Genomic DNA, 24,638 nt, shown 5'->3' with positions numbered 1-24,638 from the left:
ATGAAACCCCATGCCCCCCGTTAGACTTCAGGTCAACCAATTAGAAGGGGAAACTCGGACGCTTGCAGAGTCACCAAAACAAAATGACTCCACACAATCTTCTTTTTGATGAGTGGCGACAACCAGCAACACAAAAGCACAGAGAAGCCCTGCTTAAAGAAATGCTCATTTTTCTCCCTCATGCTGAGAAACTCCATTTACTCTAAATAACTAAAAATCAAACACGGGTTTGTCACAAAACCCACCGAATTCACAGCAGACGTGAGGTGAAAAAGATGCATTCCTCTCATATTCGAGTCTAAAAAGATAACAGTGGACACGACGAGATGTTCCAGCCAGACACAGTCGACGCATTAAGCAGTTTTTCAACCGCAGCTTATACACAGCGGCTGATGTTTTAAGATTACAGCACTACCCATTAGTACACACACACACACACACACACACACACACACTCTCTCTCTCTCTCTCTTTGGGGAGTTATGCAACTGAGCAGGTATGAGAAAGATTGCTGGGACGACAGTGCAGAACTACAGCAGGACAGAGTTCTGAGGGGAAGCTAAGAGCCAGGCTAGGAGTTTAGTATTAGTCAAACCAGGGCGGGTTACATATGGCTGTGTGGTTGGTTGTCGGCAGGCGTCTGAAGTTTGTCCATCTTCCATCACACTCTAGCTCCAATGTGCAAGATCAGAACATGACTAGATGAGATGAGTTGACTCAAAAATGTCTAAGCCACAAATGTATATATTGCAATATCTGTAAATTTTAGACGTGACAGTTGAAAATAAAAACATATAGATAAGGCACAGATGGGTTTTTTTAAAATATTTTTCTTGAAATACGAGGCTGGGATTTATTTTTTCTCTTATTGTTAAAATTAGTAAAGCCAAAGCTCTTTCAGTTCATCTACAAACTGTTTCTGTTGCGTTACTTCCAACATGTTTTCCTTCCAGCTAACGACGTAAAATTGTCAAAGATCAACTTTGGAAATTTGTACTAGAAAAGGAAATAGAGATCCTGTGCATGCAATATGATGAATCTCACATGCACCAATTAGCAAGAGAGCTACATATGCTTTACTGAAAAAAAAAAGGCATCAGTTTAAAATAAATACAGACATTAATCTGTTTTATAGTCGTGTTGTATATCTCCGATTAAAATAACACTGAATCTCTTGATGCATTCGATATTCCGCCCTGTGGGACAGAGGAATATGAGAAGACAGCAGGATCAGTGCATTGGTGGTTTTGGTCTTCTCATGGAACAGAATATTCAACGTTGCCAGCCTTTAAGTAGAACTCAGTACTTTTCTCGGTTCCCCCATCTCAGCTGGACTCCTGCTACTCGCCAGGATTTTATTTGATGAACAGTATATTATTCTATCTGTTAAATGAAACGTTTTAATGAATATGCAACAGAAGACCAGAACTTTAATGTTCTGGAGATATCCACGGCGAAAGCACGAACGCATATCACTCTTGCAGTGCGTCGCCGTTTGCATCACTGCTGCACCAAACAGTCTACGTGCAGCAGAGTGACAAATAAAAGTTACTTATTAATTCATTCATTCATCATTCATAAGTTTATAGAGATCAAAGACAATCTTAAGAGGACAGCACGAGGCCAAGTGTCTGATCTCCGTTTGATGTAAAGAGTGTCTGAACCACAAACCCAGTAAAGGAGAAAGCGAGGGGAATGGGGGGAGGGGGGGTGAAGGAGCAGAGAGTATCGCAGTGGCTAAAAGCCAGCCAGCCAGCCAATCACGGCGGATATGAGGGGTACAAAGCTCAAGTAGTAACAGGGAGGAGGAAGGACAGATTGGGTTAGCCATTAGGTTAGTTTTAAAGCGACAGATTTGAAATACATACCGCCCAGATGCAAGTCCAGGATTTCACTGTAATTAGAATCTCCCCAATAGTCTACAACGACAGGGATATATTAGAGATAGGAGTTACTTCACACGGCCCCAAACTGGGCACACAAACACGCACACACTGAAATCTCTAACAAAAGCAAGTCATGCATGTTCTCTGAAACATACAGACACACACAGAGTCCATCAGTACTCACCACAATTCAAATGCAGTCATTTTGTGCAACAGTACAGAATATTTCCCATGATAATAATAAAAGACTGCTGCATAGATTTGGTGTGTTGCCATTTGCTGGGTTATTCTGCATATTTGCTCTGTTGTGTGTGTGTGTGTGTGTGTGTGTGTGTGTGTCGACGTGTTGAGGAAATTGCTCCATTTTTATGTGTATTTAATTTGAGCAGAAAGGAAGAACTAGCTCTCCACTTATGTACAATTCAATATACATGTGCTGAGATCTTTGCGTAGAGCAGGTAAGCTGGAAGCAGTGCAGGATTGCTGTTATGCATTCCCAATGCAGCAAAAAAATAAGTAAATTGAAAAAAAAAAAAGATAAGACAAGATCTCAATAAATATCTGTATCAAGTCATCCAACCACAGCAAATATTTGCAGAAATTATTCCAATAACAAAGTTGTCGGGCTGCAAACCAATCCAAATTTGATTTCTTACATTCTGATTGCATTTAGAAAATCTAATGTGATCCGAGTATTGACTGGAGAGGCAGCGAGAGAGACGAAACACATCCAGAATGAGCAGACACAAATCTATGTCGGGGAGGGGACACACGCATTCTCCTCGTTTGCATGCAGCTTGGACTGATGATGGCAGACACGTTATGAACGAACACATATCGACATGTTCGGAGATGGAGAACTGTTGCAGTGTCACCACAGATGGACCCTACGTAACAGTTTCATGTGTGATTAATTAAAAGGAAAGGGAGAAAAAAAAATTAAGGAAACTACAGTAAAATCTAATACCTGATCTTCTTTTGTGCTGTTTGGGTAATGTACAAGTACCTTTATACAATCCTTTAAGAGAGTAGAGCATTAACACGTTAAAACATACTCAAACAGCAAACTTAATAAACAGCGGATGGTAAAGTGAAACAGTCATTTGGTCGGCGAGAGAAGGGACCGATTGAAATAAATGCTCCGTGTATCTAGATGCATGCATTTGCATGATTAAAGTTTTCATTTCATTCCATTAACTTCACCATAAAGTGCACTAGGCTGGAATATCGTTTCAGCGCTGCAAAGTCGACCTCCGTACTTTATCCTCATGCAAATCTACATCATGTAAATATTATATTATTACTACTGAGCACAATTCATGCTTAGAAAAAACTGTGCTGCTCTCAAAGAAATTATTTATTTCTCATTTTGGAAGTATATCATCTGTGATAGTCCCTTGTCAGAAACAATTCAGGATTATTACTTTGGAGAAATAAATGTGTTTTTCCTGCATACAAAATCATGTGCTGAATTATGCTTCGGTACAAGTGAATCGATGGTAAATGCACACAGTGATTTCAGCACAATCAAATGAGCGCAGAGGGACAGGTTGCCGAGTTACGTAACCCTGATCACGGTTGTTATTACTATTCCCTTTGGAGCTCTAGAAAACTGTGAACTCATATTGTGTAAAGATAAAACGTGGCCTCTGGTGAGCAGCTGTTATGATCAAGATCTTACGTCAAATTTATAGCAAAGTACTTGTAAAACATTAACAAGTGAGGTGTCTAATACGCGATATTAAAAATGCACTAAGCCACATAGGAAGCCAAAGTGAATAAAAACCGATATATGTAAGTATGACTGACGAGTTATTACCTGCTTCTCCTCTCAAAGCTTTCTCCACAGCTACGCCCCTCTCTTCCAGCTGCCTCTGCTTCTCCTCCACCTGCTCCAACTGCCTCTGGATGATCTGAGGAGACGAGCAGTCACGTCATTAATGAAAATCAGCAGCAGAGGCACATCAGTATCATAAACGCACAGGTGCACAGGGTGATAACTAACCACCAGTAATTAGAAATCCCCCCTAAACTCACACAGGAAACACTCAATTGATGCGGCTGTTTACTCTGTTGAAATATAAATGTCAGAAGTGGCGACGACAACTATATTTAGCGCCTACAGCCACATGAGACATTTGTATTAATTTGTCAAAAACCCCAAGAAAACGCTGAGATTTCAGTCGCTTGTCGTCTTCTTTGTGTCTTGATTTATAACTTGGCTCATTCTTAGCCAGAAAAATAAGTTGCTGTTTTTTGTTTTAATTTGCAACTTTTGATGACAAATTCTGTGAAAAGGGTTTTTTTCCCCCTCTAGAATCTCCTGTAACAGCTTCTGTCAGGTCGGGTTTATCTGTGCCACACAGAATTGGGAGCTGAAATAGAAGAAGTCCTGTTGGGTCCTGCAAATAGCCAGTAAAAGGAAGCAAAATTGAGGCCAGCAAATGGCAGCTCCAGGAGAAAAGAGAGCTTAATGCTGAGTCAGGGGAACGGGAGTCTGACTGCAGTTACAACATCAATCACAATGGATGAATCTGGCCTCAGTTCAAAACATGGCAGTCACATTCGAGTGACCAAATGGTATAAAGCACCGGGGGAACTTTTTAAAATTAGAGGAAGAATGCAAGAATCTTAATTTCCAAATTATGTTCGAAAAGCCATCTTTAAAAGAAGAAAGGACAAACCTGGGCTCTGTGGAGCCGCTTGAGTTCCTCCTGCTTGGCCTGTCGTCGTGCAGCTTTTTGGACTCTACGCGTCAGCTTGGCATTAAGCTCTTCCTCCGTGTAGGTTTTCTGTGTGGAATAACAAAAATCAGAAAAGTCTCATCCACAAGGTCCTAATATGTGTAGGTGGCTCCATGAGATCCTGACCACTCAGACTAGCTGAGGAGGGGAACTGGATCTTCTAACAGGGCGAGGAGCTAACAGAAAACTGGCTAATGCTATTTAAACCTTCATCGGTCATCTACGGGTCTCTCGGGGACTAGAAATCACAAGTTATGCTTGCATAAAAACAGTGTGAAACATACTTCATATAAACTGTTCATATAATCTGTTATAATCGTCCACAACAGATAATACATTATGTGACAAAAAACAAAGATGTTTCTGCTGTAAGCTGACATAGATGAGCGTTTAAGCTAGCGCAAAACGGCAGAAAGAGAAAACAGTTCTGAATGAAAACATGTGAAAAGGTCCCCCAGTAGCCAGACTGGAGTAAATACAGTGCCGCAGTGACAGATTAATCTCATACCAGTCACAGAGGAACAGCCTGGGGTGTCAACAGATGCAGAGGTATCATGGTGACCAGAAAAGAGAGCGCTATTGGAAACGTCATGTTTTAACAGAGTGGATATTCAGCAGTCAGTGAGCGAGCGAGCGAGCGAGCGTTGCTGTCCAACTGTCGCATGCATCCAGGCAGAACAACGATTAGCTTTAGGCCAGGCCCACGCAGGGTGTTATGAAAGTAAACTGGCGCATGTGCAGGAAGACGAGACGGGGTGGAGGAGGGTTATCAGTGGGAATGTATGTAATACTACCTTTGTGGCATACGATCTCTTGAACGCCAGTGCGTGAGGGACATAAACAGACTTGGGGCAGACGAAACATAAAAGGGAGGAAACAAACATGATACAGATGATATGATTAAATGGGTTAATGATTATGTTAAATAAACAAAAATAAACAGAACAGTGAGTCACAGTCTAGTTGGTACAATCAAAACAGGCAACGTTAATATCACAAAAAAAGACACGGTGAAATGAAATAGTTACACATCTACATTAACTACAAAATTGTGACACTAACCAAGAAACTGAAGTGTAAAACGTTTTATGATGAGATGTCATGTCCAGTACTACAACTATGACGCTCATGTGTCTTGTCTAGTACTCACAGATCTGGAGGGGATGGGGACAAAAAGACTACTCTATAGATTTGCCAGGAGCTCTCACTGAATCACACATGGCTGAGAGGCATGAGACAACTTAAAACTCCTGTTACTGCAGCCGTATGAAGTCTGAAGTGAAGAATTCAGATCAATAATCATTACAGAGAAGAAAACGACATTCATCATACGACAACGAGCCTCAACATCAAAACCACAGACGGGTGAAGCAGTTAGCACCGCTGCATAGACACCATGCTACAAAGCAATGTCCTGCTTTGACTGAGTTCTCCATCCTGCAGGTTTTAGAACTCACCCTGGGTCAACACACCTGAATCAAATGATTAGTTCATTACCAGCCTCTGGAGAACATCAAGACATGTTGAGGAGATCATTTAGCCATTTAAATCAGCTTTGTTGGATCAAGGATACATCTAAAACCTGCAGGACACCGGCCCTCGAGGCCTGGAGTTCCTCACCCCTCATGTAGATGCTCCTTTTACCCATAATGACCAACTAAACCAGGGGTCTCAAACTCCAGTCCTCCAGGGCCGGTGTCCTGAAGCTTTTCCATGTGTCCTTGTTACAACACACCTGAATACAATTCGTAGGTCATTAGAAAGACTATAGAACTTGACTGCATGCTCTTTTAGAAGTACATTTTTCCAAAAACTTACATTTACTTAAATTTACTTGAGCAGGGTTAGGGGTTGCAGTCAAGTTCTATACTCTTGCTAATGACCTACTAATTTTATTCAGATGTGCTGCAACAGGGACACATGGAAAAGTTTCAGGACACCGGCCCTCGAGGACTGGAGTTTGAGACCTCTGAACTAAACATTGCTGCAAACCAATCAGAGCAATGAAGCCACTTCAGAGCAGATCCACAGAACCAAAAGGATTCACTGCCAATATGACGGCGGGCGGCACAACAGGACATGCCCGGAGGTTCTGTGCCCATGCCCTAAGGGGGAAAATCGACGCGTGTGTCCACAGGCTTTAGTGTTGTGGCTGATTTATGTACACGTTTCCAAAATATACACAAACAAAACAGAATAGGAGTACATGTGAGTTTCATGCCTCTGGCCCTGAGCACGAGTCTATCTATTTAACACCACTAGAAACACACACAGACTCAGCAGCAGTGGCAAATATAATGCTGAATTTCAGCCATAAATGCAATGAATGCAAACTGATTCCAATAAAAGAGCTCGTGTTCTAAAATTTAAGGTTTTGTTCCAAATGTGTGCATAGTTCCAAAGCCATTTATGCGTCCAGCATATTGAATGAATACGATCTTTTAAAGAATTCACTTTCCCAGACCATGAAAATATTTTTATCATAATTTGTTCTGAGACCTAAGGTCAAAAACAAATATATACATTTTTTATTCCAGTAACTCTTTAAAAAGAGATGAAATGATATAAAAGATTTATCTGAGGTTTGCTTGCAAAGCCACTGGCACGTTATATGAACTTAAACTAAAAGATTGGTGATGCTAAATGGCATTATTCAGAAAGATCGCACTTTTTGAAATTCAAAATTACGTAACCCCTGCTGCACAATACCTCCTCGTCGTCTTTCTCCATTTCTCGCTTAACCTCCTTCTCCTGTCCCCTTTTTTTATGCCTCTCTTTCACCCCCCTTTTTTCCTTCAACTCCCTCCTCCTCTCCTTTTCCAGTTTCTCTTCCTTTATTGCCTCCTTCTGCATGCCTGATACTAGGTCAAAGATGTCCACATGCCTCTAGGAGTGGAAGAGATTATATAAAGAAAAACACTTTCAAGAGGAAGCAAAACACAAACTGGTACAGTGGATGTCGTGATGATATGTATAGCCTTGCAAAGCCAGACTGCACGAGTTTCATTCACAGCGGTTTGATTTTAAGTTGTGCTTTACATCTAATCAGATGAAGCTGCATGAGTAAAAGGTGAGGTGGGTCTGCAGTCCAAATGATTCCATATTCATTTAAAAAAGCTCCAAAAAGGCAGTTGTAAGGACCCCCGTCAACTCCGGTTGGCGTTGCAAGCCTGTGCATGCATGAATCCCTAATGGCAACCATGTGACATTTGTATTTGCTCACATCTGCTTTGGACTTCTGGGAGGATCTCTCCAGAACATCGTCACAGGACAGGTCGGAATCTTCTGAGAAACTCAGGTTTCTCCGCGTTTTCAAGTCTACTTCAAACGACAAGCAAAGACAACAATCAGCAATCAATAATTTCATAACATGAAACGAGCTTTGGAAGACTCGTCTTACCTGAAGATCTTCCAAGAGGTGATGACCTTCTCTTCCCAGAGTCCTGAGTAGTGGAGCTGGACGACGGTGTACTCGGGCACGACTTATCATCCTTCTTCTTCTTGTCCTTCTTGTACCCTGAGAAGACCGCCTTCCACAGAGACTTGTGTTTTGGAGGCGTCTCATCTGCGCCCGAGAGCCTGCTGCTGTCGTTCTTGGCTTTTTTCTCCTTCTTGTTCTTCCGCGGTGAGAAGAGGGAGCTTCGTTTCTTACTTTTACTTGTAGAGGAGGCGTCTGACGAAGCCACCGAGCTGTCCAGACTCTTGTTACTGCTAAAGAAACGCTCCGATAGGGCCTCCGACTTCTTTGACTCTAAAGCTTTCACAGCTGATGTCTTTGGAGATCCAGCTGACTTTTTACTTTTTCCAACAGTGTCCGGTGTTACATTCCAGGCCACTTTAGGCGAGGCGCCCTTTTCCCCATCGGACTCCTTCATTTTGCTCAACTGCTTGGCCATGGCTTCTTTTAGAGCCGGGCTCTTGACAGATTTTTCTCTGGCCCTTATTCTCTCCTCAGCAATCTCCCTGGCTTCTGGAGAGAATTGAGTTGCCCTCTGGGTTTTGGAGACTGGGTTGACTGGGATATTGGGTTTACCATTTTCCATTGCAAGTGCCAAATGAAGGGGAGGTTTTTCCCTGCTCGGCTTGCTCGTGGGCGGAGTGTAATACCTGTTCATGCTTGTGTCTGGCGTCCGGTCGTCGTAGCTCTCCTCCACATCGTCAGCAAAAGGAATCTCCTCCACCGTCTCCACAAATGACTTCCTCATCTCCTCCGGCCGTGGCTTCTCCCTCTTCTTCTCCCTCATCACGACCACCGGGGTTGTTTCTGGAGCTGCCTGAGGGGAGGAGACTTTCCTGGGTGCTGGTTTGGGCACAGACACGGGGCTCAGCTGGGTCCTGGGTGCAGGAACAGGGGTAGTGGCTTTTGCTGGCTCTTTGGCATGCTCAGATGGAAGTTTTTCTGTTCCGTTGGTCCAGGACACCTGGTGTCTCTGCTGCCTGAGCACGGCTGGAGACTGATTAGCAGGCACGGGTGGTGGCGGACTGGAAGGTGGTGTCAGCATAGCCGAGTCGGACATGTTATAGCTCTCACTGTTTACCGTCTGGCTTGTGGCCACACTTCCATTCAAGCCCAAGCCTGAGCTGCTGCTGATGTCCCTTTTATCAGAGCCATCGCTCTTGGGCTCAACAGGAGCGACAGGGGTAATGACCTGACCCTCAAGAGTGATATTGAGTCTGCGAATGACAGCCCGGCCGGTGAAGGCAGGCTTCTGTTCCCCGGACACGTCTGGCGTTTGTGTCTTAGCGAGGTTGGAGTCCTGAGTTGGAGTCTTAACAACACTCCTTTCCAAGATTTTACTACTGCGGTCCAAAGGAGACAGACCGAGGCTCTTTCTTATCTCAGCACTCTTCAACCAGAATTCCTCAATAATATCCGTCTTTTTAGACGGCGTTTCCTCTGTCGAGGAATTTGCAGGCTCTGGCGTGGCCTTGTTGGTTTTAGCGGGCGTTGAAGTGACTGCAGGGACGGGCTGAGTTCTGACGGGAGAATCAGAGGTGAGGGGTGATGAGGGTTCATGGCAGGGCAATGGCTGGGCACAGATCGGGGAGAGGGGGTTTCCTGTGAGAGGGCAAATGGAGCGGTGAGGAAAGACGGGAGATTTAGGTCCTTGAGTTTCGGGCAGGGGTGTAGGCTGGGAGCAGATTGGTGAGCTCACTGGTGACTGGAGAGGTGACTCACTGGGTGGCTGTAGTGGAGAGGCAGCAGGTGGTTTGGTGGGTGAAGGAGGAGGAGATGAAGCAGAAGTTGGGGTTTTAACTGGCGTAGCAGCAGCAGCAAAAGTAGGCAAGGGAACAGGTGACGACTCCTGGACAGGAGCAGGTGAAGGGCACAGCGGGCTCCTGGAAGTTGGAGATGGAGTCATCTTTTCTGGCTTTGTTTCCTCAGGTATGAAAGGATCAGGAAAAAAGTGGACACCAGGAGATTTTACTGGACTTATCTACAAAACAAAACAAACAACAGAGGAGTTTAGGATTCAGGTAAAAGCCACGAATTGCTTTGAACTTCAGAAGGATCATCTTACCTGTGTTTCAGGTTCTGGGGATGGTTTAAGCAGAGAAAGAACGATATCGTCCTTCTGCAGCAGGTTGATGCTGGATGGTTCTGAATTCACAAAAGGGAGAAGAAAAAGCTCATTCCCTTTTATTTGTGGAAAACATATCTGTGCGATCAATTTAGAGAAACATTTTGTGACGTGTACCAATACTGGAGGGTGTTGCCAAGCTTTCCAATTCCTTGTCTTCCTCTGGAAGTGCTTCATCGTGCTCCGACTGGTGCAAACGAGCCTCAGCTTCCGCATCTGAAGGGATGTCATCTGGAATTTAAACATCACATCATCAAATATTTCATTATTACACAGCTTTGGAACTTTAATTATCTGAGTCATTTCATTTTGATGAAGAGAGTTCTTTGTAAACAAAAATGCTATTTTCCGCATGTTAAACACTTGATGGATTCATTACTATTTGTAATGTTTTGACTGTTTACCCTGATCCATCTCTGTGCCAGGCTCCATATCTGGACTGTCTGCTTCTGCTTCGAGTACTTCATCTTCGCAGGGCTCTGACATGAAAAGAAAAAAAAGGGAAATAAATGAATCATTGGAATATTATTATCGTGTCTTTAGACAATAACTGTGAGACCTTTTTCCTGCTCAAATGTAAGCTTGAATGAATCTTTTCTCAGAAATCCTGACAATAAGGTGGAAAGCTATCAAGGCCAATTTTGAAAAGCTGAGTACAAAAATTAAAGGTTGAAAAAAGGTGAGTAGACTTTAAAAATCAAAGCCCATTTTTCTTCAGACAGCATCAGGAAAGAGTTTGGGCAAAAAAAGAAAGAAAATCTTTTGCATACAAATCAAACAGTCCAAGTCTTTCAATATGAACAAAGGAGCAGCTAGGTTAAAAAAAACATACATGCAGCAACTTTAAATTAGTAAGCTGAAAATATTTGATCCAAGCAGAAGCACAACCAGAATGTTACTGGTTAAACTGTGGTTAGCGGGCAAAACTGGGAGGGGGTGGGGGGGGGACAAGTTTATCCATGCAGTTTATATATCAACTTTAACTAACAGGTGACTGTTCTTTTGAGTGCACGGGCACTTAAACTACTAAAAGAACTTCGTAATGGGTCTGATCTCTGCTGGAGGTCTTTACTGGGCCTTTAACCCTGAACTCAAGGCTTATACGAGGACTTCAAACAGAGGTGTAGGACTCCCATTCAATTCATTCAAGCTCTTAATCAGCTGATAATGTACTTCAACACCCACATTCTGTGAACTTAATGCAAGTACAAGTGCCATTAAGAGGTGAGCTCCCAAAGCTGTGGTGCCTTGTGGTTTCAAAGCTTGATAACTCACTCCCCAGAATATATTACTTTACAGCATAACACACAGAGCAAGTGCAAAAGAAAATACATATTTTGGAAATTAGAAGGGTAGAATGTAAGGTTTGGTTACAAAAGGTGAAACACGAGTGCTGATCTGATCCCAGGAGAGAAAAACCTCTCGAGAGCGACAGCCTTACAGCAGGCATGCTTGTGAGTTTACTGGTCTCTGCATGTGTTTATGCATGCTCCATGAAAAGAGGCCAGCCCAGCTGATAGACAGAATAGGAGTCTAAGACGGGATGTCAGGATCCCTTTCGAGTCTGTGCTACCTCCAGACAGGGACTCCAACCAGACTCTCACTGCCTCGTGTCGGGCGGACGTGTGGGCAGGGGCTACATTCAAACCAGAAGATACAGAACAACGAGGGATAGATGGCGGGGAAATAACAGTAAAGCAATTAGACACATGAGAAACAACATGGCAGAACACAAAAGAACAAAAGAGAATAAAATCAAAGGAACTGACGAGAGGGTTAAATGGCGCACTGGGATGCGTTTGGAGAACGTTATATTCACCCCAGAGGAACAACAGTGACTCTGAATGACAAAAGGCTGAACACAAAATTAGACATTCCGAGAAATAAAGCAATGTTACAAAAATGTACAAATCAGAGATAATTCAAAACAACAGGTGGGTTAGTGGGGGTCCTCCTGTGGCAGACAGACAAACAGGACAGCAGCAGCCACACTTGCAAAATGAGACACCCTGATCCTGAACATGGCGAGGCCCACGGCCTTCCCAGGCGTAGAGGCCCCCAGGTGGGTTACCTGCAGAGGAGGGCTGCGTGAGCTCAGAGGGCTGGGAGAGTTGGGAGGCTGAGGCCAGCTGGCCATCATCCTTGTCTCCCTCAGACTCCAGATGTGCTCTCAAACCTGGAATGGCGCTGGGATCCACAGGCTGCAGGACTTGTTGGATGTGGAGATTCCTCGCTAAATGTAAGTGTTGTGATTTTGTGTTTTTGCGTAGTGTAAAGTTGTGTGAGTTAGGAGAGGAAGATAAAGAGAGATGAGGGTAGTTGTGGAAGAAAGTAAGAGGAACAGGGGAAAAACAGGGCAAAATGGAAGAGAAAAGGCAGAGAGACAGTTATACAGTGGCAATGGGAAAAATCATCAAAGAGAAATGAAGGGAGGCTGCATGCAATACACTGCAAAACGTCAAACCATAAAAGTAAGCTTCAAGGGTACAAAGCTTGGAAAACAAAATAATAGCACATTTGTTAAATATAACATTTCCGTCATATAGCTCTAAAACATAACTGCAGCGCCTGGGGGGGAACAATCATATCCGATTCATCAGATTAGTATTTTAAAGCCATAAAGAACTCCAGAGGTTTGAAACAGAAGGTTAGATGGGATGGGACTGACAGTGAAAAAGGAACACTGATGAACACAAAACTCACATAAAAACACAAACCAAACCATAAAAAAGCAAAAGGCACACTTCTTGTAGAAATTATTGAAAATGAAACCCAAACAAGGCAGAATTATTAAAAGTTACTGCAAACACATCCGCAGGCACTTCCGTCGCTACCTTTAAATGTACCAACATCCTCTTCGTCTGTAAGGTACTTCTCCAGCCAAAGGCCTGACTGGAGTTCTCTATCCCAGGGCCAGTAATCCCCCTCTGTCAGCAGGGGGAGACAAAGCCCCCCAAAATAAATAAAAAAATAAAATAACAGAGAGACAGATACATACACGTGCTTCGTACGTGGACATGGCAGACAAGCAGGAAAGAGACGAGCACAAGAGGATGACTCAGTGTTTCAGACAGTGACGACACACATGAAACCGTAAACAACACGGAGACCTGAGGTGTCCTAGCAAGGCCACTAAAGTCTGGATAGGATGTAAACACGTTAGCATAAAGAAACTGTTCATTTCCACTATCGCAGGAAAACCAATGCAAAACTAATTTACCTTCACTCGACTCCTCATCTTCTTCGGCCTCATCTTCATCCTCCTCATCATCCTCCTCCTCGTCCTCTTCATCTACTTCCCCATCTCTGCTGCCTGTGTCTGCCAAAGCTTCACCCTCTCCCTCCTCACAGTGATCGCCCCTCAGCTTGGCGTGGAGCTCTACCGCCTCCTTCCACGGAACGCCGCCGAGGTCTGACGGGCTGGGAGGCTGCTCCTCCACCTCCACCTCTTCTTGATCCTCCTGCTCGTCCTCCTCTTCCATGTCTGACTCTGAGCTACTGCAGAAAGTAGAGAAAAGGCCTCAGCAAAGTGTTATGGCACATGAAAGGAAGCAAGTATTTGAGGACAACAGGCACCGTTAGTACAAGTGTGGAGACGTTCACAGCAGCCTGAGGGATTTTGGACTCTAGCAAAGAAGTTTTCTGTGATTCAAAATAGACAAACTACTCTTTGGTGAACCCCCACAGTTAATCCCAACAAAGGTGTTTTTAGCTTCCTCCCCCTTCCTTTCTATCCAACTTCATCATGATTGGCTAACTGTCACGAACAAAAGGTTTAAAGAGTGGGTGGAGCTTCTGCGCGCATAGCCAGAGCTGCTTGCTTAAGGACGTCCAAAGAGTTGACAAAGTTGATCTCATTATTTGAAACTTTTTAAAAGTCTTATTAGAGATATTTTAAACAACTCACTGAACACTAAACAGCAGAAAAGGTAAAACTGAATATCATAAAAACTGAATTGCTGTTATAATCTTACCTAGAACCCAGGTCAGCACCTGTGGCCTTGTCCAGGACACTGCTGAGATTGTGCTCCGCCAGCGTCTCCTCAGGCACCTCCTCCAGCTCCTCCTCCCTCTGCAGGGACAGACGGTAGTTCTCCAGCTCAATGCGTTCTGGAGTTCCCTTTAGGCGTTTAGCTAGGCTCGGTTCCTGCAGGCCGTTCACTTCCAGCACTGTGGGGCACAGGATCGAGGTAAGAAAGCAGAGGAAAGAGAGCACACACATGCAACTGATGATCAGGCAGGTGCAAGCTGGACCAAACTAAATCCAGTGTATTTGTGAACGCTGATGTGAAAACCGATGCAAACTCTGACAGTGTATGTGTGAAGCTACGTCAGCGGCAGCATCAAATCCATCACACATCCAACTAGTAAAACGGTACATTTTCATCCACATCTGCAGCCAGAGCTTTAACCAAAGTAATCTTGTACATTAAGGACAAACTGACAAGGAGACAGCGATTTAAGATCTATTACTGAATTTATTGCATTAGATAATATTCCTACAGCAAATAAGATCAACAAACACAAATAAGTTTCACACTTTAAAATAGAGCCATTATTCTATACTTAAATGTACAAGGTTGGTGCCTTGCCTTATTCCCATCCTGAGAAGCAAACCTTAAAACTGTATGTTTTGACAATATTTCCTCTGGCAAAGGTTCATGACAGTGAAATGGGTTAAAATAGAGTTATGTACTGACAGCTGTCATCTTGTCACTTAGAGATAAATTCTAATTGAGGGGCGAAAAAAGAGCACTAGCACTGCTTTAAGGCAAATGCCTTAAAGTCCCATGACCTCATTAAATGTGTGACATTTGACACTGAATCATATGTTTATTTTGTATATATGACTCATATGAAGGTGACGATAGATGATGTTTCCTCAAAAACAAGTGAAAAGTAAGTAAAACAGCAAGGAAGAGAAAGATTTAAATTTAAACTGATGCATATTTATACTTTAATAACCTACATCACTAAACACATAAAATGTTCTGTAATCACTTCATCTGATATAGTCCAGGGTTGGACGTCTGGCAGCAGTTGGGGGTCTGTTTTTGGTTTTTTGTGGTTTATTTTGGTTTAGTGGTCTACCTCTTATTATTATGCTAACGCTAATTTAGCGGTCCAAGAACTCTACAGTTGCTGAACTTTGCAGCAGCATGGGACGTCCTTACCACTTGCTGTAGAGTTGAACTAGAGCAGAGAAACGCACAGACATGCAGAGTATTTGTGGAGCTGTCTGTGCAGCACAGACCTGCCAAATATTGTTCAACAGTACTTTACACCAATATATTAGCAGTTGTTTGTTGTCTAATTTTAATGTAGAATATACTATAATATGCATGGCTGCAGTATGACTACAGTATTTAATAAAGTCCTGCATTTGAAGTTATAAGACTACACTTGCCACATGGCGGCAGGCCTACACTTATTAACACTTATTAACGTTTCAAATATTAATTTTCTGCAAAGCTTCCCAGTTTCAGCTCTCTCTAGTCTAATCCATGATTTTATTCAGCTACAGTGTGCAAAGCAATTACTGCAGATGAGACACACTACATTGAGCAAATACAAGTGGTTCTGGCAGGAATCTGTCGGGGGTGAAAGTCTGAGGAATGCAGGAAGGCAGAGGAGGGGGGGTGAAAACAAAAATCCAGTCCCAAGCACCAATGCAAGCACTAGTAAAGCTCTCAGTTTTAAGATGCTCTGATCGGAAGGGGAAAGGTAAAGCTCACAAAAGCACTGATACAGGCACTTTGTCACATATTATAGTGAGTTTTAGGAAGAGGAATACTAATAGGTGCAAAACAACTTACAGAGAAAGAAACACATCACAGAGCAGGCAGTAAAACAAACACGTCACACAGGAGGAGGTCGAGCTATAAAAAAGAGCACTCACAGGCCACTGGGGGTTACAGTCACCAAAGAATACAGCTTGGCTCTTCATTAAAAACAGGCAGCTTTATATAAATCATTAACAGTATATAGAGATTGAATGTACACACCAGTGGGTAACTGATACATTTTTGGGGGGGACTGAGGGCTTAGTAAGCTAAACTTTGCTGCCATATCTCACAATAAAAACCAGAATAGCAATGAGGAGGTTTATGCAAAGGGTTAATGGTGCTGCCTGGAGAGCTGACCAGAAGGAATCCCGAGCAGCTCTCTATAATTTCCAAGCCAAGAAACACAAACAGGTTTAAGATGCACCATTCACTTCTAAGATTATGCCGCCAGAGCACTGTTTGAATCCATCTGCCAATCACAAGTCATAAAGAGACTGCCAACAGAAACAGAAAGAATGCTGCATCTTCAGGAAATAATTCAGCAACTGAGAGACTCACAGTATTTACAGGACCAAGGTTTGGTCACTTAGTACAATCTAAATCTATATACATCCCACTGACATTAGTCGGCAAAGAGAAAAAGGAAGCAAGGAAGGAAAAAAGAAGGGACACAAAAGTCATGCTAGAGGAGGCTGAGCAGGACATTGATGGTGAAACAGCAGAAGAGGTAGATGCAGTAGGTAAACAGGAAGGGAGAATCTAAGGGGTTGTGTGCCACCTGGTGGCAGGTCCAGGAGAGAGTGCGGCGGAGGGTGCCTAGCTGGACTCCCACACCCACGGCCAGACGCCAGGGCGCAGCCGCCACAGCTAGATAGGAAAGTCGAGTACCTGAGGGTTGGAGGTCAGCCGAGGGGGCAGCTGCTGCCATCGCCCTTCCAGGAGCATCCACAGTCGTAGTAGCTGTTTGGGGGGTCTGATTCTCCTGCATATGACACAAATGATTTTAACATCAGCCGCGCTATCGGAGATATGAAAGCACTCTCAGAACATATTTTCTGGCCAGATCCTGATTTCCACCAGGATTTCTTTAAGTAAATAAAAATATGGACCTTGGCTGTGACTGGAGCAGCAGAGGGAGCAGGCCTCTTCCTCTGAGCGTACCCAGACAGGCGGTAACAGTAGTGGGGCTTGCAGTAAAATTTTCCTGTAGGAGACACCCAGCACATACGCAAATACATTAAATGCACAAATAAATACATACGGCACAGTACACATTTGGCAAATTTCACCTCACGGAGTCTGTGGGCTGCATCTATTCTGTAGGAAAAAACAATTCCTTTCTGTCTCAAGTGCATTCAGAAAAATCAGGAGGTTCTGTTCCCACAGCTGACTGTGAAAAAGCTACTCTGTCTCACTGAACAATCTGTTGCCTGTCCTTGAGCACAATAGACACCTCCCAGCGTGGAAAAATATGGAATCATAAGACTGCACTGAGCCCGAGGTGGGGGTTGCTGCAAAAATCTCCTACAGCTGTCTTTTACATATTTAAAACCAATACATTTTGAAAGATTGTGTGGCTGTAACTTCATTTTTTGAATCAGAAAATGGCTCTGCTGCATTCCTTGGTTAAAAAAAAGGCTGCGAGGCCGTGGTGTGATCACACCACAGGAGGGCAGCAAACATGCACACAGTCAAAATCATTTCTAGATTGTATGTCTTCAAACCAACAATCATCTTTACGGCTTTACACTTTAGTCATTATATTGTACTCAAGACAATTTCAGTCTATTTCACTTTGTAGTTAATGGAACGTAAGCACATGTGGGGCTGAAACCACTTCAAAAGCTTACCGTCCTCCACGTCAAACGCATAAGAGGACAGTCGTAGAGTCGTGCCGCAGTAGTCGCACTTGAAACAGCTGCGATGGAAGAACTTCCCCTCGGCGCTCAGCCTTTCCATCACGTACACACGTTTTCGGCAGAAGAAGCAAACATCGCTGCCTCCGATGTTGACGGGGAATTCTTTCCTGAGCGAGCCCTGCAAGAGGGGGAAAAAAAAAAAATCAATCTTTATTCATAAATGAAGAGAAACGTTCAAACTGAGGCGCAAGGAGAAAGTTATTCTCAAGCCAGACGCTTACATCAGGTCACTACAAATGTTTGAAGGATACTGGTATTATTTACAAGCTAATGATTCCAAAATACAGCAATTCAAAAGTTATTCATTAGTGAGAGAGGGATGCTTGCAGTCGAGCAGCAGTCCAAATTACAGGAACTCGTTGGGAAAACACACTCTGCAGCTACGGGAGAGAAGGAAGTTAAAATGTGGTAAAAGCAGCACAATGTGCAAAACCACACTCTCTGGGAAGCGCTGCAGTGATCTGTGTAGCCACATGCCTTCTACTCTACAACCCGAGTGCTTACCAAATCCCTCTTTTCAGGTACATGTGTGGGCTTGGGAGACTGAAGCTGACTGGCTAGCTGCTCGGTCAATGAGCTAACGCCCCCTGTGTACATCCTTACATACTGCTATCAACAGCAATGAGAGAAAGAAACAAAAATAAGAGGACAGGTGGACAAACATTAGAAATGATGGATGAAAAACAACGTGAAAAACAGAAGGAAGAGGTGTGTGTGCGACAAGTGCTCAAACACAGCAGGCAAACAACGGTGTCTAACAGGGAATTTACACAAGACAAAGGAAGTGTTTGCACGCTGGATTGACCGAGTGTTTAAACATGTGTGAGGCTCCACCAAAAGCAGCAAACACAGCTCCCGAGAAAAAGCTCAAAAGTTTCATGTTGGGTTTACTACCCAAGAGCATTACTGGATTTGGAAAACGATCAACTATCGCAGTGTTTAGACAACTCGGGTAAAGCAGTCATGCAGTTTTTATTCACTTGCACACACAAAGTCACTCATGCTGCACTCTATTATCCGCCACACTGTAAATATAAACAAGCAGTAAAAATCTGCAAAGCTGCGTTGCTAATTCCCAAATTCAGCAAGTGTTTGGCATATGAGACCATCTTTGGGTTTAATTCTGAATTAATCTACACCAGGATTAGATTTCAATCTATGAAACCTCAAAGAGCTTTAAAAAGGGAAGAATCTAGGTCGACCGTAGCATGTGGCAAACCTAAGCCACGAAAACTATTACTGTGCACCGCTCTGCTAAATTGAAAGTTGGCTCGTCAACATGGGAATTACGCTAGATGAGATTTTTGCTGCCAAGCTGCTCTTACGATCCAAAACAACTACTGAGTACAAATAAGCGTGGGAATTATAACAGAGTTCTGCTAAGATTACTTTAATATCTGTTCAGATCCAGTGACGGATCACTCGCGCTCACTAATCACAGCAAACGTGCTAAACAAATGAGTTTGCTCGCATTTCTGAACAAGCAGCCAGACTTTCAAGCAAACATCAGGTGAGATCACGTTAAGCGACTTGTGCTGGAAAGTGAGGTGCATCATCTTCCTGACAGGCCAAGTGCAAGTTTAGTGTGTCAGCGCCACGACACGCCATTCCTTCCAGGCATAAAATGGCTACCTGTCTCAAGGTGTCAGAGGTGGTGGGGGGAGAATCAGGGGGACTCTGGGGGCTGGCCAGGTGCCACTGTTCCATAAAAAAACGTGATGGCTTTTTCTTAGGCTCCACCGAAGAGGGAGAGAGGAGAGTTATTAGAAGTTAAAGTAAATCTAAAGAAGGATGTATTTAACTGAGTAGATATTATGATTTACTACTTATTCTGTAAAAATAGCCTCTTTCCTCTAGAGTCAGTTACAGACATAGGTGACACATAAAGTTGACCCAAAAAAGTGCTTTTGTTAAAAATGTACAAATATTTAGACCTGTAATCATCCATCTGTGTTGATAGTTCGAGTCACCTGTTGTTTGACTGGCTTGCCCTCAAATTGTAAAGCAAGCTGATCAGCCCTCTCCTGAATACTAAGCACATACAAGGGCATTTGGCCATCAGAGTCCAGAGGCTTTGCTGGCTTCTGCAGAGAAATCACCAAAGGGACGTATGGTGAGGAACATGTAGATTATACTGTTGCTAAATATGAAATCTCCTTTTCATTGTGGTAAAAGCCATAGTCTGCTTGTCATTGTTCTCAAATTCAGGCTGACAAGCCTTTCATTTATGCAGTCAGTAAATAAACAATGAAAGCAATTTCCTCTAGTTAGCGAGTGTATTTAGCACAAAAACAACAGATATGAGATACTTAAGCATCAATTGGCAACAATTAAGTGAGCCTTTAATTACTGTTAGTAGCAAAAACCTTTCTATGAGTGCTAAGTTTCCTGACATGCCACAGGTTGAGTCTCAGTCCACAGCATCCAAGAAATAAAAAATAAAAATGAACCTTTCTGGCAGAGTCAAGAGAGAAGAGTGGTGAACCAGGAGCCCCAGTCAGGCCTCGGGACATGTACCACTGCTCTAAAAAGAAAGGGGACGGCTTTTTCGTAGGCTTCAGGGAGGGGGGGGGGAGGGGTGACAATTAGCCTCGAATACTAATAGCGTGGTTTGTTGGATGTAGGCTACAAAATCAGGCAAATAAAACACTTAGAAACCGCAATTTTCATGTACAGCTTTCACCTTTGGTGGTTTATCAGCTTTGCCTTTAAACCTGGAGATTAAGCGGTCAGCCCTCTCCTGTATACCAGGTATGTGAATGGGTCCTGGGTCAGTTGGGTGCAGTGGCATCCACTCCTGTCAAGGGAGCTCAGTTGAGACGCGATGATTTCTTTTGGTGGAGCTAATGAGCGACTTGTTTAATATGTTGACATTTTTTCTTTAAAACAGCTTATTACAGATACTCGAGCCACAATCTGAGTAACCACTGAAACAGAAACGGCAGAGGCAAGACGACTATGAATGCTGCCGGTCATTTACCCCATGTGCCAGAGGCCTCTCATAGTATTCAAGTTCCTCTTCTTCCAGACTTTTACATTCATGCTTGAAGACAGAAATGAGCAGACACACACACACACACACACACACACACACACACACACACACACACACAGTGTATTAACACTTTGGTTGGCACCGAGCGCACAGACACAAGCATAAAACACAGTTGCTGACTATCATTTAAAGAACAGCGTGTAATGCAGGCACCCTGACAGAGTCTTGACAATAAATCAAAATGAGCCCAGGTCTCCTGAGGCTATATGTTTACAAGCCATCACGCCCCAACAACATATACCAGTCAGCATGAAAACAAGCTACTACTCTGATAATAACAGACACTACCCACTCACAAGGGAAGTAAACAAGACTGAACCCCTCAAGGAAGTTCTCTTGAGGAAACACAGCATTTTGTTTTCATCTATGCTACAAACTGCAGAGGCCAAATCAGGGGTTCGGGACACATAATTAGAGCAGGAGAGTAAGGGGATATGAAATGGGTCGGCCATGGATTTGTGGCCAAAGACAGAAAGACACAAACAGACACAGACGGCAGACTGCGTGTCACCTCTGAGTGGAGAGAGAGCGAGGAAGTGGAGGAGGAAGAAGGGAGCAGAATGGTTTTCTTTGGGCAGCTCCGAGAGCCCGAGCTGTACAGCTGGTCTGCGCCACTTCTGGCCTTGAGAGATGAGGGGCAGGAGCAGCAGATGATGATGACGATGATGAAGAAAAAAAATAATAGGTGAGCTGCTGCTAAACGTAAATATGGTTGAACTTCAACTTATCACATCTCACACTGCACTGAGATATTATAGTGCTTTACAAAACCTGTAAGAATAAAAAGGTTACATTTGTAGCAGCTTATACATATGACTAAGAAGTAGTTAATAGAATTAGTGTAGTTTCACTTTGTTAGGCTTAGTCACACAACAACCCAATCAAAGCCTGGTGCACACACACACACACACACACACACACACACACACACACACACACACACACACACACACACACACTCTCTCACTCTGCATAAGGAAAAAGGCCTAAAAAAAGAAAGATAGTTGAAATATGCTACAGTGGTTTTTCTAACTAACCTCAAAATAAAGTTTGGCATGGAAAAATTGTCCAATATTGACAATTAAAACGTCAAACTGCGTAGCATATAAGAGCGACTTTCTGAAACATTTCCATTCCAAACACTCTCCGTAGAGAAGTACTTGGGATTATCAAGATTATTTACAGTCTTTCCAATCGACTTTCAACTAATTTACTCAGCAACTGGGGACTTGCTGTGTACTGAGAGGGAATTTTAAAACAGCAGTGAATTAAATCTCTTTAAACAGGAGAATTTGAGGCCTTAAATCAGTGCTTGTGATGTGAATGCCTAATCTAGTAAAGAGACAAGAAAAAGACAACTTCAGCAGGCGTCAGCAAGGGGAAACTGATTCTGGCAGTTAATGGTGCTCTGTCGACCTGAGTTAGGCCAGCCAACTATACTCAGCGGCCACTTTGTTAACAAGAATCAGCTACACATATGGCAACAACCCAATGCATTTATGCATGTAGACGTGGTCCAGACTACCTGCTGAAGTTCAAAATGAGCATGTGAATGCAGAAGGAAAGGGTTTTGAAAATGGCATGGGTGTTGGTGCCAGACAGGCTGGTCCGAGTATTTCAGAAACTGCTGATCTACTGGGATTTTCCCTCACAACCATCTCTAGGGTTTACAGAGAATGGGCTGAAAGAGAGGAACCATCCAGTAATCAGCGGGATGGGTGAAAATGCTTTGTCAGAGGAGAATGTCCAGACTGCTTGGTAGGGCTGGGCCATATCATACCGCCCACGGTAATACCGGTATAATGTTAGGCAATGACAAGAAAATGAAATATCGTGATAGAATATGGGTAAAACGCGCATGCGCAGTGCCTTTGATTTCATACACACATGGTGGCGACGGAGAATGAGAAGGGCGAAAGCGGATCGTTGAATGAAACGGATGAACCAGAACTGGTTTGTAAAAATGCTGCAACTTCAGTGGTGTGGAACTGGTTTGGCTGTCGTCTGTCAGATACACACCAAAGCACACTTTTTGGTAGCGCATGCTAGCGGGCCGTCGTTATTACCGTGTTGTTTGGAAAATAAGGCACACTTAAAATCAATCCTTCAATTTTCTGAAAAAAAACCCAGTGCGCTTTATGTATGAATTCTGGTTGTGTTTACTGACCTCGAAATGATTTTATGTGGTAGACAGCACTCAAAAATGTTTTAGTACGACTCTGCAAAGCTACGAAGCTGCACTGCTTGATGGATTGTAGTCAGGAGCCTCGCGCAGTGATACGTACTGTGCTTCAACATAATATTACCGTATTGTGTGTGTATAACCTCTTTAAGTGTTGTGGATGTTATACATGGTTACGCTGAGGATATGTCGGCCAGTTTCCACTGGAAATGCCTTTTGGTTAAACTGTCAGTGAGGAATTTGCATTTGCACTGTTAAATTTTTATATTGCTTTAATGACATAAAAACAGCTGCTTGTTTAAGTGAAAATACACTGATGGAGTTTTTTTGCACTAATAAAGTTGTGGAGTTGTAAAGTATTTTGTCTCGCATCAATTATATCGTCAGTTATATCGTTATTTTCAAATATATATCGTGATAAATATTTTTGGCCATATTGCCCTGCCCTACTGCTTGGAGCTGACAGGAAGGCAGCAGAAACTCAAATAACCACTGATTACACACAAGGTATGAAGAAGAGCATCTCAGAATGAACCACACACCGAACCTTGGAGCAAATGGGCCAGCACATCGGGTGCCCCCCCGTCAGCTACGAACGGGACACTTTGCACTGACTCACCAAACTTGGACAATAGAAGATCAGAAAAATGTTGCCTGGTCTGATGAGTTGTGACATTCGGCTGGTAGGATCATAATTTGACTTCAACACCATGAAAGTACAGCCTTGTACTAACGGTTCAGGCTGGTGATGGTATATAGACATGGGGGATATTTTCTTGGCACTCTTTGGGTCCTTTAGTACCAACTGAGCATTGTTTAAAATGCCCCAGTGTACCTGAGTATGGTTGCTGACCATGGACACCCTTTATGCCCACAGTGCCCCATATTATCATGCTGGCTCCTTCCAGCATGACAATATGAACGGAGATCTCAAACCGGTTTCTTGAATATGACAATGAGTTCATAGTTCTTGCATGGCCTCCACAGTCACTAGATCTCAATAGATGGGCATCTTCGGGATGTGGTGGGACGGGCGCGTCGCATCATAGGTGCGAAATCTGCAGCAACCGTGTGACGCTATCGTGTCAATATTGACCAAAATCTCTAAGGAATGTTCCAGCACTGTGTTGAATCTGCCATGAAGAATGAAGGCAGCGCTGAAGGCTACAGAGTCCAGCCAATCACTGACAAGGTGTAAATAAAGAACAGTAATAAAAAGCAACAAGCGGAAAGACTGACGTCATAGGTGTTTTTAACGGTTATATTTTATATGCTATTATTTATAAACATTGGTTTTCATTTATGTTAATTTGCATATTTATAGAGACGTTATATTTTTGAAGCACACTTTTTTTTAATTGAAAGTAAACTTCACTATTCTTTTTAGTATATTATTAACTATAAATAAAAAGAGGACAGTTTGAGTGCAGAACTGCCTCCATGTAGAGTTGCATTTCTCCATCTGTGACAACAAAAACAAAGAA

At 43.2% G+C, this 24,638-nt stretch overlaps 1 protein-coding gene across 30 annotated transcripts in view; it reads right to left on the bottom strand.

Moving 5' to 3' along the window:
• Nucleotides 1-24,638, bottom strand: part of mical3a (microtubule associated monooxygenase, calponin and LIM domain containing 3a) — a 78,205-nt gene that overhangs the window by 7,473 nt on the left and 46,094 nt on the right. For 8 of the 30 annotated variants that reach the window (XM_025908714.1, XM_025908718.1, XM_025908715.1 and 5 more), the window contains 26 exons: nt 21,484-21,594; nt 20,898-20,960; nt 20,601-20,714; nt 20,368-20,472; nt 19,888-20,001; nt 19,550-19,651; nt 18,422-18,526; nt 17,849-18,035; nt 17,108-17,202; nt 16,887-16,980; nt 14,187-14,382; nt 13,433-13,710; nt 13,047-13,139; nt 12,284-12,445; nt 11,786-11,848; nt 10,617-10,691; nt 10,330-10,443; nt 10,153-10,232; nt 8,031-10,068; nt 7,854-7,951; nt 7,340-7,516; nt 5,425-5,475; nt 4,571-4,678; nt 3,706-3,799; nt 2,854-2,904; nt 1,869-1,919 (listed from right to left, as the gene is read on the bottom strand). In XM_025908714.1, the coding sequence (XP_025764499.1) occupies nt 1,869-1,919; nt 2,854-2,904; nt 3,706-3,799; nt 4,571-4,678; nt 5,425-5,475; nt 7,340-7,516; nt 7,854-7,951; nt 8,031-10,068; nt 10,153-10,232; nt 10,330-10,443; nt 10,617-10,691; nt 11,786-11,848; nt 12,284-12,445; nt 13,047-13,139; nt 13,433-13,710; nt 14,187-14,382; nt 16,887-16,980; nt 17,108-17,202; nt 17,849-18,035; nt 18,422-18,526; nt 19,550-19,651; nt 19,888-20,001; nt 20,368-20,472; nt 20,601-20,714; nt 20,898-20,960; nt 21,484-21,594 (4,819 nt within the window). The remainder of the gene's footprint in view (nt 1-1,868; nt 1,920-2,853; nt 2,905-3,705; nt 3,800-4,570; nt 4,679-5,424; nt 5,476-7,339; nt 7,517-7,853; nt 7,952-8,030; nt 10,069-10,152; nt 10,233-10,329; nt 10,444-10,616; nt 10,692-11,785; nt 11,849-12,283; nt 12,446-13,046; nt 13,140-13,432; nt 13,711-14,186; nt 14,383-16,886; nt 16,981-17,107; nt 17,203-17,848; nt 18,036-18,421; nt 18,527-19,549; nt 19,652-19,887; nt 20,002-20,367; nt 20,473-20,600; nt 20,715-20,897; nt 20,961-21,483; nt 21,595-24,638) is intronic. The other 22 variants (XM_025908737.1, XM_025908738.1, XM_025908739.1 and 19 more) reach the window with 19 other exon arrangements.

Source organism: Oreochromis niloticus, linkage group LG7 (assembly GCF_001858045.2).
Source record: "Oreochromis niloticus isolate F11D_XX linkage group LG7, O_niloticus_UMD_NMBU, whole genome shotgun sequence".
In the NCBI taxonomy this organism is placed as follows: Eukaryota; Metazoa; Chordata; class Actinopteri; order Cichliformes; family Cichlidae; genus Oreochromis; species Oreochromis niloticus.
The sequence above is the reverse complement of the archived record's forward strand: the minus strand, read 5'-3'. Positions and strand labels throughout refer to the sequence as shown.